The 17,880-nt window shown below is 49.0% G+C and overlaps 1 protein-coding gene across 2 annotated transcripts in view; it reads left to right on the plus strand.

The window, feature by feature from the left end:
- Positions 1-17,880, plus strand: part of ASTN2 (astrotactin 2) — a 347,344-nt gene that overhangs the window by 174,136 nt on the left and 155,328 nt on the right. For both annotated transcript variants that reach the window (XM_054084080.1, XM_054084081.1), the window contains one exon: positions 15,326-15,476. In XM_054084080.1, coding sequence (XP_053940055.1) covers positions 15,326-15,476 — 151 coding nt within the window. The remainder of the gene's footprint in view (positions 1-15,325; positions 15,477-17,880) is intronic.

Consider the following 17,880-nt stretch of genomic DNA (forward strand, 5'->3'; position numbering starts at 1 on the left):
ATCATGTTGGTCCTTCTGTTAAATAATGCAGGATATGTACGTACAAAAAGGTGATATGGCTAAAGTAGTTGAGCTACGAAATGAGCTTTCTTTTGCTATGTACTAGTTTGGTGTTGTCAACTCAAAACCATCCATGGCAGGAGAGGGACTGAGCCTGCGTGTACAGCTCAGGGGCTGTGGCTGGCACTGGGAACTCTGGACCTGTTCCACTGGATTTGATGCTCGCAGTAGGGTAGGGGGGGCTTGCAGGGTCAGAGAGCCCCTGGAGTGGGTGAGTGAGTGGGTGGGAGGGTGAGGAGTGTTCCTGCGGTCCCTTCCATGCACGCCTCAGAGGATGGGGATGCGATTTGGGTGATGCCGGCATCTGGGCATAGCTGATACTGCCCTGGCTGGAGCAAAGTATCTGCTTATGCCTTTGCAGAGTTCAGGGATGTTGTTCTGCCCTCAGTTTGCTGTGTGTCTGTAAGAGGTGATTTCAGTGTCTCGTGCTACTTTCTTCCACCTGTCAAATAGAGACAATATTTTTAATCACTTCCTGAAGTGGCCCTGTGATGTGAATTTCCTGTTGAAGTGCCCTTGCAGTATGATCTGCCCAATGTTCTGCATTCAGGGCTATGGCAGCTGGGGAAGGTAAAACACAGACAAGAACAGGAGGTGAAGAGATGCTGTTGTCTCTGGTTTGTTTTATTCCAGCCCCCAGGAAGGGTGGGAGCATCATCTCCAGGTGCTAAGCCTCAAATGTGGTGGAATTTCTATTTGCTTTTCCTCCCTTTCTTCTTCCCCAGCATGTTCAAAGCTCTTACGTGCAAGTCTACAGTCAAACTCCTGCGAATGCCAGCAGTCATCCAGCTGCTGGGAACCATTCACAGTGTCTACAGTAGCACTGCTTTAAAGTGCACTCTGATGGAACACGCGGAGGCTTCATTCATAATAATAATACAACACAATTTTGCAGTTAGAGGCTGCTTTTCATCTTCACAACTCAAAAGAGCATTAATTAACTCTGCCGCACGGTGGGAGGTAGGTAGTTGTTGTCCCCGTTTTACAGATGAGGAGTCTGGAGCGTTGACACATCCTGTGAGTTGCCTACGGTCACGCGGTAATTCATGATCCGAGTCTGCAGCCGATCCCAAAATGCCAGCTCCTGCTCAGGGCTTTTATTCCTGGGAAGTCTCTCTGCTCATCTCCTGTGGAAAAAAAAAAAGCCCCTCAGGAACTTTAGGTCATCTTCATTTCTTTAAACTGAGTTTGGGTTTGGATAGATAAAGGTGAATATTGCTGAAGTCATATTTGAGCGTTTTAATGTGTGTTAGGCCAAATGCTTGAAATATGTTCACAGCCCTCAGGCAAGCGATCAGGTAGCATTTTGGCTTTGCGGTGCTCCTTCCATCAAGAGAAAAACTTGGAGAAATAAGTTAAGCTTAGTCTTGGCTGTGATTTGCAAACAAGCGATTTGCTCTTTGCAAACAAGTATTTTTGCAAATAGGGTTTTTTGCAAATACATGCAGAGAAGCCTGTTTAGGTAAAATGGTAAGAATACAACAAAACAACTGTTTTCTTGCTCGTAAATCCCCAGATTTGCTTCTCTGGTGAGCTCTGCCTCCAAAACCCTCCTACTTGACTCTTTTTCCAAGGGTCACATTCTCTGAGGCTTACTTCTGCTGCTCCTTTTTGGCAGAAAAATCAATGTTTTGGCCCTCATGGATGTAATCAAAGGGGAGTCTTGGCCTGTGTTTTGGGATAACATTGGTCTGAGAGGCTTTGGATAATCATCAGCTCTCCTTGCCAGCAGTGTTGGGTCGGCATCATTCTCTGTGCTGCTGCAGCGTGAGATGGGTCAGGCTCTGAGGTCACCCTGGGAGGAGGAGTGAGTGCATTCTAGTGAGGTGGTAGCGTGGGAGCAGCCCTCCCTTACCTCCATAGAGAGCCTTCATGATGCTCCCGGCTCCCTCTTCTACCTGAAAGCACTGTCTGCTATGGACTGTGATGGATGCTCCTGGCATCCATCAGAAGATCTTCGCCTGTTGCTCCCTCCCTGGCAGAGGGGCTTTGTGGGGTTCATGATGGGAGCCTGAGCTCCACACATTTCTGTATGTCTGTCTCTAGTGCTGTTCAGAGGAAGCCAGTTGTCTTCTGGGCATCCTCCTCAGCCCTGTGGAGCAGACCTTGGATTAGCTTTTAGTCTCCTTAATTAAGAAAGATACTAAACTAAAGGTGGTGAGTGGAATGTGATGGACAGGAGAAGGAGGGTGGTCCTGCAGTGTGCAAATGCTGTTCTTGTCTTCTCCTCCCCACCTCCCCTCCTGTGTTGGTACCAGCAGATGCTTATTTGCAGGAACGTAGACCTATGTAGTCATTTCTTGGGATCTGAGTCCAGGGTCTTCTGTTTTAAGCACGTCGGACCCAGTCCCATGGAATAGTCCCAAGCCTCAACGGAACCAGCATGGTTCCTGCCTGCCAGCACTGAATTCCCAAGTGGAACGCCGTTACCCCTTATGTGAGACACAGACTGTGCCCTGCTGCAGCCTCTCTGCTACATAAGGAAGAGTCCTCAAGTAAATGATGATGTTCTCTGTTCCACGTTCAAGTCCCCACTCAATTTATCTTATTTATTGAACCAAGCAGAAAGTCAATGTTTTCTTCATCTGCCATTTGCTTTGATGGCAGCCAGTTTGGTTCAGCAAGAACATAAATGGATGCAACAGGATGCAGTGCCAGACTTTTCTCCTTTATTTTCTTTTTCCTTTTTTTTTTTTTTAAATGCTTATTATCCTTTTTTTCTGAACCCACCTGGCCCTGGACACAGCTTGACAGCCTCACTATGCAGTATGACTGCAGGCAAGGCTAAAAATGTACAGCAATTACCCCGCGCATTGGCAAGCTGGGAGGAAGCCTGGGGGTCAGCTCATTACAGGCAGGCATTGCTGCAGCCAAGGCTGCCCGCTCCCTCCAAGTAGGTGCCCTTTGTTTGTGAAATGTTGGCCTCTGGGGATTTCATGTGCATTTGAAGCCCGGTCTCTTCTCAGAAGTCTGAAGGCGATGCTTTACAGCTTTACAGCCATCGCCTGGATCAGAGATTTTTTTTCAAGCACGGTGTTGTGGGCTCCTGGCGGCTGTGGTTTGTGGTGGGTTTATGAAAGGGGATGGGGAAAGGCTTTCTCACCTCTCCATCAGGGTATTCATGAGACTGCAAATCAGGAAGGGTTCATTGAAGTGCACTGAAGAGAGCTTTCCCCTGCCTGGGTCTAAACACAGCTTCTACCTCAAAGAGTTTGCAAGATGGGGACAGTGTGTTGGCTGCTTTGAGGTCTGTCCAGGCATCTCTTGCTGCTGCGGTGGCACACCTTTGCGGGGGAGATAGAAGATAAACCCTTCTGGCAGTGTGGGTGCAGTTTGAGGTCATAGCCCAGGTGATTTAACGGGATGCGACTACTACACAGGGTCTTCGTGGCCTTTGCCCAGCCATTGATGGCCATCACTTCCCCTGTGCCAGAGATGTCACCTCTCTGACCCTTGGCTGAGCTTCCTCAGAGATTTAAACTAGCAGAAAACGCTTTTTCTGCATGGTAAGAAATTATTTGCTCCGAGATGCCCACATCTCCTTGCAGGAGTGAGATGGGTCCCTACTAAAGGCAGCACAGGTGTTCCTCCCCTCTGTACATCAGACCCATGCATGTGGTGTCCTTAGAAGGGCTTCATGACTGGTAGCTGATGAAGGAGAGTGCTGCCCTTGTGACAAAGCCAGCTGTACTCAGGGAAGCTCCTAATGGATGCTGGGCACCTTGGAAAACACGGTCTGCATTGGGTGCCTAGATAAGAGCCGAGTCCTTTTGAAAAATCTGCCCATATGGACAGAAAATCCCTATGCAAATCTCTCCCTAGGTATAAAACTAATTGGATTCTAACTTCAAAGACTACTTCTGGAAACGAGCTGTAAATAATCTAGTTGTGCCTCAGTTCCTCTGTCTGTGGACACTCACCTGGCTTTTTCAAAGCCAGCAAGCGTTGCTCATAGAAGGTGCTATTTATAGCAGCAAAGCTATGCATTTATGTATATGTCTGCATAAACGTGTCCCTAGTAACTGACCCAGGTATGCGGTGCTTTCTAAAATACAGCTTGTGGGTTTGGTTCTCCAAAAAGCTGTAGTTTTGCTTCTCATGAGCTTTTACCCCTCTCTCCATGCAGCTCTATGCACCCCAGTGTTTGCTCACCCAGTGGCTTGGATGGGAAGCAGCACACCCAGCTCCTCAGATTTGTGGGAGTGGGCTCTGGTCGTACCTGGGAAGTGGAGAGGGTGGTGAAGGTCACTCAGCTGTGTAACTTTCAGGGAGATTCATCTGGATAAAGCTTTATTGCAGAGCCTGGTGTTGCCACTGGAGCTGCATGGACATGCTGTGCTGCTGCAGCGTTATGGAGCTCACTTCTTCATGGACAGTTCTGCCTGCGGCGAGTGTCTCAATAAAGTAGGGATCTCCACTCCCAATGCTTATCCCTGTCCATGTGGGGACGGCTGATCCCCGGCACCCAGTTTCCCTGGGGCTCGATGCCATCTATTCCTAGCGGATCGATAGCAGCATCTGTGAAAATCAGGGCATGGATGTCTGATCCTGTAGCCCTGGCTGTTTCCTATTTATCTAATCTAATTCTATCGGCATTTCTGAAGTGCTTATCACCACCGCATCTTGGCACTTTATACATATCTAGAAAAAAACCAGTTGCTGTGTAATGAGAGTTGTTGAGTCTGGGATGTGGCTGGTCCCATTGCCTGGGCATAGGCACACAAAGGGCTAAGGATAACCCCCTCCCTCTCCTGGTTTTCCTGCAGAGTCCAGTTTTCCCTGGTGTCCGTCATGAACTGCTAAAAATTAAATCCAGATCCTGAAGAGCCTATTAGAATGGAAAATTTGCCCCAAATACTCTCAAAGGCTATAAAAGGGAAGGAAAAATTCATTTGTGCCTAAGCATGTGCTGAAGTCTGAGCCCCAAGCTGGGATTTTCAAGCTTACCATTGCGAAATGCTCACGATGATGGAAGGCAGATGCAGACCGTGTGTCATACCTGATGCTGGGTCCATCCCCAGTACCAATGGGGTGCTGTGGGTCATCTTTGCCCAGTGGGGCTGGGGGATGAGCTGTGGCATGGGGGGCTCTGCCTGCCCTGGGGCTGGGGCACAGGCTGGGCTCCTTCCACCTCCTTTCTGCCTTTCTGACCCCTCTCAGGCTCTATCAGCAAGAAAATTCCCAGTTTCTAGGTGGAGAAATCAGGATGGAGAGATGGGAACTGCCACAGTGAAGCCATCTTTTGGGCTAGAATATGTTTATTTTAAACAAGAGAATCCTTTTGCTCCTTCGTTTGGGATGACGAGCGAGCAGTGACCTGAAATCATGGTTTGCTGATGGCTGATTATTTTGAAGGGCAAAGACAAGGGGAAGGTGGCTGGATGCTCTCTTCTTCTCTGCTATTTGATCAGGTCTGTGGTGGGAGCAGATCCTGGTGAGGTAGCGAGATGCCCAGAGCAAACCGAGGCAGTGAGATTAGTAGCATTTTTCACTTAGATTCTATGTGAATCTTGCTTCTTTGAACCAGCCCATACAGGGCTGCAATCTCTGCCTGGTACTGGGGTGGCCTGACCGATCTCATGATGTTTTCAACCTTTAATAATTTAGGATGAGAGATCCCAAGCCTTCTGTCTAGGTTTTTGCTCGCTTGCTTGTTTTTTCTAAGATTTCTTTTTCTCCCCCAGGCAAAACTGTTGTGGAGGATTGAGGCAGGCGTTTTGTGGAAGGCCTCTGTTTTACAGGCGAAGAACCGCCTTAATTTGGCCAGCTTAAAAGAGCGTTTGAAAAACTTGAATCACTGCACACGGCGTGAAGTCTTGTTTGATTTTAGCAGCAAAAGTCGGCAGCAATCCTCTGTGCCTGAGCACAGCCGAGCATCCCTGCTCTGAAATGCTAGTTGAGGGCGTGAGGGAGGGCAGCAGCTGGCCAAAAATACCACGTATGGGTGGAACAGGGAAGGGGAACTGGGAGAATAGGGGAGAGGATGGATTATACTGGACCAAGAGAGGTAAGCAGGGTGGTAGGAGCCAGCTGAGGTGATTTTGCTCTGCCCACCCAAGGCTGAGCATTGCTGCATCCTGCAACTGCTGCTGAAAAATGTCCTTTTTTTCCAAACTGAATGCCTTCCCCTTCCTCCCTGCCCATAAAAAAAAAACAAACCAACCCAATTAGGCTTCTCTTTAGCAAATGTTATCAAGTTTGAAAACTCCAAAGCCAGGGGGTGCCAGGGTTAGTTTTTATGCAGCCTTCAGGCAGCCCCTCTGTGCGTGAGCATTATAAAACCATCTTTGATGGCGTGATCATATCTTAGATTTTCACCTTTGCTTCACACAGCACAGCTGATGAACCTGCTTTGGGAATGGTCTGCATTAATGTGGAGCTGTAAAAACTTCAACCGAAGTCAGCAAGAACTGTGCTTTGAGCAGGGAAGTGTCATTTAATGCTAAGCACTCTGAAAAATCAACTCCAAATGTCTCAAATTTGACGCATGTAACATAGTGGATGTTTTTTACATTACCATTCTCGGCCCTTTACTCCCTATCTGTAAAATTGGGATGGTAACAGGGAGACTGGGAACGTAATCGCTTCATTGGTGGTGAAATACTGCTACTTTTTGGTGTGGAGCAGAGAAGCAGCAGCCCGTGAGGAGCTGAGTAATTGTGCATGCAGAGCAGTGTCTGAATAGAGTACAGTAAATTAGGAGCTATGTGTCCTCCACCTGAGAGGCTGCACATGAAGTTGTTTGTAGGGCATAGGGAAGCCTGCAGATGTTCATGGGTGCCTGGAGCTGAGTTTGGGGATGTCTGAATCACAGAATCGCAGAATGTTTTTTGTTGGAAAAGATCTTTAAGATCATCGAGTGCAACCATCACATTCTGAGCTCTGGACTATTTCAGGATCTCAGACTTCAGCCCCATCACCTTCAGTGTTTGGGGAGAGATAGGTCCTTCAGATAACTCTCCTGTATGTGGTCTTGCAATCAACACCCTTATCAAAGTGCATAATTACCAGACACTGAATTAAGGTTGCCTTGACAACCTCGATTCTCACATTTTCTTAAGTTTTGAGTATGTGGCGTTGCAACCTTTGTGATTTCCCTTATTACACTCTTTCTGTGGACACAGACCTCTGTGTACCCATGTTGTGTGGCACTAGCTCTTGTTTGTGGGATGCCTGATGGACCTTGATATCTTGACACTGCAAAGCAGATGCTCTGCAGGATCCCTTTACCAGTGGACATCCCACCATCAAGGTGGAGATAAGCCTGGACGTGGCATCCCCCATGGAGGGCGTTACTCCCTGTAAGCTTAACTAGGAGATGCTATGCATGACAGCCACTCTTGGCTGCGAGAAGAGAGAGACGGTGTGTTCCTTGCTGGGTTGGAGCCAAGCAGCCAGTTGCAGAAGTGAGAAGAGGGGGTGATAGAAGATCTCCTGCCACCTCCGTGCCGACCTCCTGCAGAAGCATGATCTCCATGAAGGACGTGGCACTGACCAAGCTTGGCCTCTCTTGGCCTCCTGGGTCCCTTCCCTTGGTCATGACACACAGTTCTGAGGTCAGAACTGGGCGTTTAATGAACATTGAACCAACTTTCTCTCGCCATCACCACTCTCTCTGCTCCTGTGGCGTGGTGTGTTTCACTCCATCCCTCTGGATAAGCCCACGGGAATCCTGCGTGGCCGCTTGCGTGATGCTGAGGTCAATGTTTAATTGCTAGAGGTGTTTTTGCCCTTCTTTCATGGCAGCCTGTGGAAGGTCTTTCCAGCAGTATCAGCGAGGTCTGCTCTCTTTGGAGCAGCTTGGCTGCGGTGAGCCACAAACCCTCCCTATGGTCTCTCATTTCTCCTTCTGTGCAGATTTTTTCCTTCCTTGTAATCACTGTGTTATCTCTGAGTGTGAGAAATACCTCTCCAGTTGTTTATTATTTCTATTTAGAAGGTCAGTGTTTTGAAAGGAATGCTTGGAGAGAGCGGGATGGAAGGAATTGCTGGGCAAACTGAGATACTAAAGTACAATACTAAAAATATCAATTAGCTTAAAGAAATTATTTGATAATTTTCATTTATGTACTTTTTAAAATTATTAATTAATTGCCTTTACTAATAACCCCCATGCCCATAGCATGATCCATTTGGCTAGATAAACATATTACTTTGTGAGATAATTAGTGTTCAATTACTACCAATTAATACACACAACTACCGAGTCCACTGTGAACAGGGATATTCCACTACTCTTAATTGTTTAGGTTATTAATATTTGGAGCAGCTTAGAACCCCATGTCAAAAGGTGAAGTTTGGACGTTGCAGGGGTGTGAGGAGCCCAGTTTCTCCTGGCTGAGCCTGGAGCTTCCAACTCCTGGTCCTCTAAATGCTGCATTTTTTTAATGATTTAATTTCTTACAGTGTTGAAACTGTGCTTTTTCCCATGCTCCTGGTTCGTTGCGTTTTAGATTTCACGTTATAAAGTTTTTCTTTGCAACTGAAGTTTAGAGGAGCAGAGTAGGGAAAGGCATGGGCCAGGCTCATCTCAGATAACTTTACGTGCTTCATACGCTGATAACTAAAGTTAATAAATCTGAATTAGGCATGTCTGGCTCTGGCTGGTGACATAGTTAACAGAGGGAAATGGGTTCCTTTGAAGCTGAAAATGTTATCTGGGTTTTTAGGAGGAGTTGTAATAGCAGCAGGGAGATGGGGCTCTGCAGTTGCATGGAAGGGGAGAAGGAGTTTTGTCAGTGCTTGGACACCTTCAAAGTATGGAGAGTCCCACCCTTGCCTTGAAGAATTTGCTCCTGATGAAGCTGATGAGGAGCAGGTGGAAAATGCCTAGGAGTTGGGGATATTTTCCCAGTGCAGCGTGATGGGGCTGAGCCTCTGCAATTGGCCAGAACATGGTCATCAGGGCTCCAGAAAGATGTAACAGGAGGATAAAGCCTGGGATATCAAAAATGGCTGGGAAACCTGTGTATTAAATAAATGCAGAACGAGGTGATGAGGATCTAGGACAACACCCATCCCTTTCGCTGTGACCTGCCACAGTGGGACATGAAGAAGTCTGAAGATAAGGCTACAGGGAGACCTTATGGCAGCCTTCCAGTACCTGAAGAGGTGTACGAGAAAGTTGGGAGGGACCTTCTACAAGGGTCTGTAGTGATAGAATGAGGAGGAATGGCTATAAATTAGAAGGGGAAGATTTAGATTAGGCATTAGGAAGAAATTCTTCACCATGAGAGTGGTGAGGCCCTGGCCCAGGTTGCCCAGGGAAGCTGTGGCTGCTTCATCCCTGGAGGTGTTCAAGGCCAGGTTGGATGGGCCTTGGGCAGCCTGATCCAGTGGGAGGTGTCCCTGCCTATGTCAGGGGGGTTGGAACTGGATGATCTTTAAGGTCCCTTCCAACCCAAACCATTCGATGATGCTCAGCAGTGCTGTTTCTTCTCCCAGCTGATGTCTCCAGGTGCTTAGTGTGGGTTTTCTGTCTGACCAAGGGTGTTTGCTGTGCTCCAAGTCCCTGTACCATCCCATTCCCATCCATTCCGCCCTGCATGTTGCTTTTGAGGTGCCTGGCACACAGGAACATCCTGATGGTATTACGACCGCATGGGAAATGCCAACTGCTGGATCTGGGATTAATTACCAGCCGTGGTGAAGCAGGCGCTGACACGTGTAATTTCCAGCGCGCTTATTGCCCGTGCTTCATCATCACTATTAAGGCTCATGTGCCTTTTCTGAAGCCTCCCGGCACTGAGGTTGCCTGGGAGACTGAGCCAGCAGCGCCTGCGTTTGCCTTTGGCTTGTGCGAGGTCGAAGTTGTGACCACAATGCTTCCCTGAAACAGGAATAAAACATGCTCGGAATTAGAACTGTCATTTATCTCAGCCATGGCATCATGGTCCTTCCTACGGCAGAACCGTGCCGCCGCCAAGGGGGCTGCAGTGAGGTGGGGGGTCCTGGTGAGCCCCAGCATCCCTCAGGATGTGTGCTGCTTGGGATGGGCTTCCCAAGCTCGCTTTTATTCCAGTGTCTTTGGTTTTGCCTTGCTTTGATGTAATTAAATTTCTGGTCCTTCTGGATGCTGAGGTGAGCTTCTGGCAGAGCGATGGGTTTATTGAATTGCTAGCAAATTATTGAGGCGTGGTAGGGAATTTTTCACACTTTATACCTCAAGGTTTTTGGGAGAGCGATTTTGCAAGTGTTTATTATAGTATTACCACAAGAAGTGCGACTAGCAGGAAAATTTATAGTAAGCAACTCATCAGCAGTGGTGCGTCAGCGTAGCTCTGTTGAAATGCCTTCTCCAATATCACTCAAGTAAGGATGATTTCTCCCTGTTTAGGACCTGGATGGTAGATTTTCTTCAAACCTCCCACTCCTATTAGAGTGGCTGGAAAGTGTCTGTGAGTGCACTGGGCAGAAACTCAGTTTTTCTGCATAAAAGAATAAATCTGCTGCACGCAGGCACAGATTTCAAGCACGGTGCTAAGAAACCTGGTGTAAGTTGAGCTTAAGCACGTTGCAGGCTGTGAAGTTCTTGAGTTAGAATCCTGGCCGGGCTGTGCGGGATGGTTTTCATCCCTGCTCTGTACCAGTCCCTCCTTTGGGATGAAGATGAAGGTAACGCAGCATCATGCCTTTTGCTGCTAGTGTGCCCTGTCTCTAGAAACTCGTGAACCCCAAATCTCCTCCTGATCCCTCTCCAAACACAGCTTGGGGAGCAGATGGTAGAACAGCACTGACTTAGTCTTCAGCTCGCGTCCTTTCCTTTGTTTCTCTCAGCGATGGTTGACTTTGTAAGACACTGAACTCTTTGACCATTAGGAAACAATAAAAAGGGGCAGCTGGGTTGGATAAGACCCACTAAGCCCCTTCCAGGATGAGCTGGAGAGAAGAGCTACTGTGAAGCTCAGGAGCTGAGTGCTTTGGAAGCTTTGAGAATTGTGCGGTGTTGGTATTTAATGAATAAATAACTCCTAGTGATATTTGTCACTGAATTTGCCTCATTAATGAGGGACTGGAACGAAGAAGGAGAGTGGAGGAAAGTATTTTTGAGGGAATTGAGGCAAGTGCAGGTGATGGGAGGTGGCCAAGGACTGGATGAAGATAGGTGCCATGATCTGTATTATAGAAGCTGTGCCCAGTCCAGTGGAGAGCTCTGCTGTTGTGCATTGCACTGACTGTTGGTAGCAATGGAAGTTGTTAGAAAAGAGGCTTTTACTGAGGCTGTCTATTATCAGTGGGTCCTGGCAGAGAGAGAAAGTGTATTTCATATATAAGTGTATTGTTTGGACATCAGTGTGTGATTTTGAGAGGGTTGGAAAGTTAGAGAAAAAGAATGTGCGTGTGTTCATAGACACACATGTGTTTGTGGAGAGAATCCAGCAGCAGAAATTAGGTCGCTTGCTCCAAAATGCCCTTTTTGATGGGACCTAGGGTCTGCTTTAGAGCAGGGCAGAATTGTCCCATCCTCCCAGCATGCTGGGTGCTGAGCTCTGCCTAGTCCTTATGGCTCCGGCACCTGGGTCTGGCCAGGGCCACCGGCAAGTTCCCTTGGCTCTCTGGGTGTGCTTCAGGCACGGCGTGAGCTGCAGAGCCCGTCTTCTCCTTCCTGCCTTGTCAGAATGGATCTGAGCGTCAGTCAATGAAATTCAATGTGGAGAGATGGAGAACACGAGCAAAGAGCTGTTCTTTCGCAGGCGGTTCGTTACTGCAGGGAGAGTGATTCATCCATCAGAGCCGGTCTAATCTGGGGTGCCCGGGCAGTGGGGAGGGACGGCTGTCCCTGATGGGCACTGTGCAGTGGTGGCCAGATGCTGCCATCGCTCCTGAGGCATTAGGGATGTGGTTTAAGGGAGTGTTAGGAATGGTTGGACTCGATGACCCAGTGGGTCCTTTCCAACCTGGTGATTCTATGATTCCCTTGCCTTGTCGGCACTGCCTGCTCTCCTGGGATGTCTCTGCGTTTTGGGGACTCAGTGCTGCAGTCCCACATAGTGGGCAGGGAGGGACAGGCAAGGGTCACTGCTGGAGCTGCGTGGGTGGGAAATCATCTGCTCCCTGACACGTCACCCGTCCCCTTGTCACTGAAGGAGACGGGTAATTAATTACTGCTCTTCACCCATGAAAATTAAAAGGAGCTGCTGAAGCTGGCAGTGCCAAAGGCTCAGCAATGCCTGCCTGTGCCGTGCCCTGCTCTGCCAGCCCCTCCAGAGGCAGAGGAAAACAAAGTTTGCTCCCAGCTCACTCTGAGCATCGTGTCAGCCTTCTCATCTGCTTGCATCCCCCTTGTCACAGCACTGTGTTGAAGTGATGCTCCTCTAATCTAGTGACGGCCAACACGAAAGCTATCCGGCTGAGCATCCTCCCTCGGTGTGCAGGTAGCGCTGTCACCCTGCTCCTCTCGCAGGTGACATTTGAACACTTCCCTCCAGCTTCTCTTCCCCACCTTCCAGTGAAGTTAATATCTGAATATGCTTCATGGCTCATTCCAGCTCAGCAGCCCCTGCCCGTGCTTTGTTGGGGGTCATCTGTTATGCCAGACATGACTTCAAAGAGCAAGGTTCCCATTCCCATCCTCTGCCTTCCCAAGGGCCAAAGGTTGGTTTGTGCTTCCAGGTGTGAGGAGCTGCCCCTGCCAGCCCAGCCTGGGAGCATGGCATCATGTGAGGGATAAGCTTGCTTCTCCCAGTAGCTCTCCAGCTCTCCGGAGCTACCCCAGCTGAGCATCCAGCCCCAAGGTCTCCTTTACACCACCCAGCGCTGCTGTAGCTTCTTACTTTCTCCCTCCTGGGATGTAGGAGCTACAGGGGAGTCTGATTGTTTGGTGGCCAAATGTAAAAGCCAGGAGAGAGAATGGGGTCACAGTTCTTTTGGCAATCCACCCACAATGAGAAATGCCTCAGGAGGACCAGATGGGGCTGAGCTTTCTGGGTGGGTGGTGGAGGAGTTGTCACGGCTTGTTGGGTACTTTTTAAAAAATAATTCTCCCTACGTTAATAAACAGTGTTTTTGGTTAGTAAATAATATGCCCTTTCTCTCCCCCCATCTCTCCAGCAGAAATACATGCCCTGATGTAATATATTCTGCCTTTCTCACTCCCTCACTTCGGAGGAGCTGCAAGTTCTGGAGGGAACAGAGTGCTAATAGAAAAGGGACTCTAAATATATTTGAAACGTGACCAAGAAAGGACAGAAGGAAGATTCAGCTCCAAATATACTGGAAAATCTAGGAGATGGGCCAAGAAAAGGGGGAATATTGGAAGTCTGGTTGCCAAGAGGGAAAAGTTAATTGGGAAGCATGAATTGGGGTGAAAGCAGGGAGTGTTGACATGAATTTGCTGCATGGGGCAGTGATGCAGCTGGAGGCAGTGTAGTGAGCACAGAGCTACGGCGGTGCTGGGGCAACTCATCTGTCCTGACCCATGGTAGCGGAGAAGCTGCCCTCTACCTCTGCCCAAGCGAGGGTGTACAATTCACCAGTTCTTGCTAGTTTTGTGGTGTTTTCCTTGTTGAAAGTCATGGCTTCTGGAATCCTGGAATTGCCAGGACGTTTGGAATCTGCAAAATCATAGAATGGTTTGGGTTGGAAGGGACCTCAAAGCCCATCCAGTTCCTGTCCTGGATCTGGTTGCTCCAAGCCCCATCCAACCTGGCCTTGAACACCTCAAGGGTTGGGGCAGCGACAGCTTCCCTGGACAACCTCTGCCTGTGACTTCAACACTGCAGAGGGCATTATTTCTTTTGGTTTGGTCTTTGGGTAGTTTCTAGCCCTCAAGTTTGCAGAGAAAAGCTCAATTACGCCCTAAAGGCTCAGAAAGCAGAAAGCAAATTTAGAGGAGGGAAAAAAAAAATCCCACTCAGTGACTGATTTATTTTTAAAATCTCATCATTTTTATGCCCATCTCATTATATTTTTTTTAATGGCTGACTCATGATTTTTTCGAGTGTTTGGTGTTGGCAGGGCTGTGTGCGTGAGTGTGACGGCGTGTGTGCGCGCGCAGGGGCCCTCCGATGATGGATAATGCAGTGCTAGTTTGAGGCAGCAGTGCCGTGGTCTTCAAGAGCTGCTGAATATTCCTTCACCAACTGTTTCACTGCCAAGCACAAGGTTTTCAAATTAAACCTCCCCAAAAAAGAGAGACTGGCACTGGGCATTGAGTCATTGTGGGGCTTTTTAGGTGCTCATGGGAGAGTAGGGGAGATAAAAAAGGGGGAATAACCTCCACCCTGTGACTCCTGGCGTTGCCTTAGGGGCTATTTTAAGGTCAGAGGAGGTCGATGTTTATTTACAGCCCCCTCTGTGTAAAGACCTAATAAATAGCCTGTGGAGGTCAAGTCTATGGCCATCAGTGACTTGTCGTGACCTTGTGTAAACTACTTAGTCTCTCTCCTGTCCGTAAGAGGGTGACTGGATCTGTTGTCCCAGATGGGTTGCAGAGGTCAGATAATATGTAACACGTGCTTTGAAGATGAAAAATACCTTGGAGATGCTTAAAGCTCTTAGCAAGCATCTGTGTTCCTTTTGCAGGCACCCAGCAGAAAGCAAGTGCGTAAATACTTTGTCACAGCCAAAATCTGCTGTGTGCGCAGCTTGGAGAGGCAGGGCTGGGAGCTTCCCAAGGCCTTACATGGCCACTGAATTTGTAGGTATTTATGCTTCTTGCTTGCTTAAGAGGGGGATGTCACAGCATGGCCATGTCTGGGGCTTTTAAAGCCAAGAGCTGTGCCTACACCCATGCCCACATCCCCTGATCCGGGTCCCCAGTGCCCCAGAGCACAGGGATGAGTCTCTGCATCCACATCCCAGCAAGTGCAAGGGCAAGTTTCATATGACTTTCCAGCTTCAGCACTGATCCCAGGTGATGGACAGGGTGTGGGTGCTTGGAGAGGCTTGTCCCAGCTGTGGAATGTTCAGTAGGAATTTTGCTGTTGTGGATTTGCTGCTGTCTAGTATGGGCTTGGATTCACACACAACCCCAGGCTATTAATACTCCCAGTTGCCAGTTTGCATGAAAATGGTAAGTGGTATCTTTGAAACCCTGTAACTGGTTGGTTTTCATCAAGGATATCAGAGTTATGCAGCAAATGTATTATGTATAGCATAATCACAAAGCCTTAATTTTCTTGGGAAGCCTCTTTTGACTCAGTTTTACTAATAAAAATGCTGTGATATTGCTAGAGCAACCCTCTTTATGGCCACGGTATTGCCCTGCCTGTGCCATGTGCTGCCAGCTCGCTGCCAGCCATAAACGGTGCCTTTTCTCTCCAAGGGAAGAAGCGATGCTGTCCACCTACTTTGAAACCATCAATGACTTACTCTCCTCCTTTGGGCCGGTCCGAGACTGCTCCCGCAACAACGGTGGCTGTACTCGCAACTTCAAGTGCGTTTCGGATCGCAAGGTGGACTCGACGGGCTGCGTGGTAGGTACAGCGACTGCTTTGGGGACAAAGTCAGAGGGAGACACTGTCTGTTCTCTCTCTGAGGATGTGGCCAAGGGGATGTGTGCTGGTGGTGGGCTTCTTCCGACCCTATGGCCTTCAGTGCAAATCACGTATGCCTTATGGACCTCAGGGAAGGCGCCAGGAGCTCAGATGAAAAAAAGAAAAATGCTTGAGGCTGGTGGTCATTTCCCTGCTTGTCAAGAAAGCACAGGCTGAAAGCAGTCTTGCTTCTTTTCCTGCTTTGTTCTTCCCAGCGTGGGAGCAAGATGAAGAATCTCGCCATCCTTCTTCCCCCCCCCCCGGGCCCTCTGATACCCTCAGAGTATTGATTTGTTTCTGAACACGCTCAGGTGTTGCCAGACAACCTGGTCCCAGGTTTTGCAATCCCCCCCCCCCTTGCAGAAGACCTCTTAGAGCCCAGACCATTAGTTTTGAGCAGAGGCTCTGAATTACTCTCAGTCATCCGAGTGAGCCTTAGCAGAGCTCAGCACCTCTCCCGGCAATAACCCATCTCCCCTTGACAGCGAAGTCACCGCTTCCCTGCATGTGGAGCTTATTTGAGTCCCGTGCGACATCCAGAGACGTGGGGGCAGAGCCTTGGATAACTGGGGCAAACCTGGAGCATCTGTTTTCATCTGCCTGCCTGCCAGGCAATGGTTGGTGGACCTCTAAGGGGTTTCAGAGCTCGTGACCCACTCACCTGCCCTGCAAACACACCCAAAGCCCCTGTAGCCCTCTCTCGCCACAGGCAGAGCCCCCGTTGCCCCATACCTTTCATCTCAGCAGAGGCACGAGTTAAGTGTCTCTTTATTTATTGAAGGTGTTTATACACGGCAGCAGGGAAAGGTCAGGCTGGAGCGGTGCCGTCCCGGGGGTGGCATTTTCATTATCCCCTTCTCGGTTGCTTGTTAAGGCCATTTAGCACGACAGCCTGATGTGTCACCAGCAGTGCCTGATGCCGTCTCCCTTTGCTGCTCCTCTACCTTTCCTCCTTTCTTTTCCCACTGTCATTTTCTTTTGTTCCCTTTTCCAAGGAGACACTGCCTTTCTAGTCTTTTAGGGTTTTTTACTCACTTTTTGGGGGTGTTACTTTGCTCTGAATACCAATGTGCCTCCTAGGCAGCCTGTAGCAATTAGGGCTCCATTTGTCCCATGCTGTGGGGAAGAGATGCCTCTTTTTAAAGGATATATTAGGATAGATATTGTCAATAAATTACAGGCCTAGCACTTGCCACACCAGCACAGACAGGCAGAAATGGAAAACTGTGTCACTCGGGGGAAAATAACCCCCTCCCCACGGCTTCTGTAATGCCTAACTGAGGCTTTATGTAAAGAGAATGAACTGTGTACAGCAATCGGGGCAGGGGAAAAGGAGAAGCAAAGAGAGCTGTTCTCTGGGAGGGTGTTCCCTCCGTGGCATCTGTGGGTGAGAGGTGACACAGGGGGAGTGTGGGACCCCCAGTGCCCCAGCATCACACTTGTCCCCTGGGGGCTCTGCATCCCATGGGGGCAGGAGATGGTCACAGTGATTCCCTTCTCTCCTCCCTGCGCTCTTCACCCCTTTTTCTCCCCACCGCAGGAGTGTGAGGCTGCTTTGCCCCTCTCCAAAGCCTCTGCTCATGGGTGAATCCCCCCCTGCCCCAGTTCCCCAGTCCCAGCTGCAGCCTGAGGACAGCAGAGCTGAGCTCCCTGAGGGGAGCCTGGAGAAGGCTGCTGCATCTCCCCTCTGCTCCACTTCTCTCCCTGCTTCCCATTGAACTGACAGCAGGGCACAGTGCTCCATCCATCTTGGCTCTCCCAACCCCATGCAAAGTTTTATCCTCATCACCTGCTTGCAGGTCCCCAGCAATGGCAGGGGTGTGAGCAAAGGTCTGGAGGACGTTGTCCTATGTTTCTGACTGTGGTCCATGGCTGTTGTCTGGGGAAAAACCTAATGAATGGGCAGCCTAATGAATGGGGATCCAGTGCTGCCCCCAGCCCTGCATCTTGCTCATGGCACTGAGTGAGATTGCAGGTGATGGGAGCTGAGTTTCAGAGCTCACCAGAGCCCTTGAACACAACCTTACAGCACTTTCTGCTCTGAGTGCTATGTCCCCGCCTCATCCCATTCCTATTCCTATAGTCTGCTGGGTGTGAACTGGGCTTCCAATGCGAGCAGGGATGGGGTCACTTGCTGCAAATTTGCAGGGATGTCAGTTAGTTTGAAAGCTGAACTGCTGTGAACTCAATTTGCCAATTTGGTAAGTGCTGTGGGCAATATGAGGATGTAATTTAATTAAGCTATCCCCTTTTTATAGAGTTCAGGGAGCATTTGCGTACTAATTTTAGCGCTAGGTTTGCTTCAGCTTTACCTTGGACACTGTTAGGAAAATCATGACATGTT

The sequence above is a fragment of the Cuculus canorus genome, chromosome 19, assembly GCF_017976375.1.
Source record: "Cuculus canorus isolate bCucCan1 chromosome 19, bCucCan1.pri, whole genome shotgun sequence".
In the NCBI taxonomy this organism is placed as follows: domain Eukaryota; kingdom Metazoa; phylum Chordata; class Aves; order Cuculiformes; family Cuculidae; genus Cuculus; species Cuculus canorus.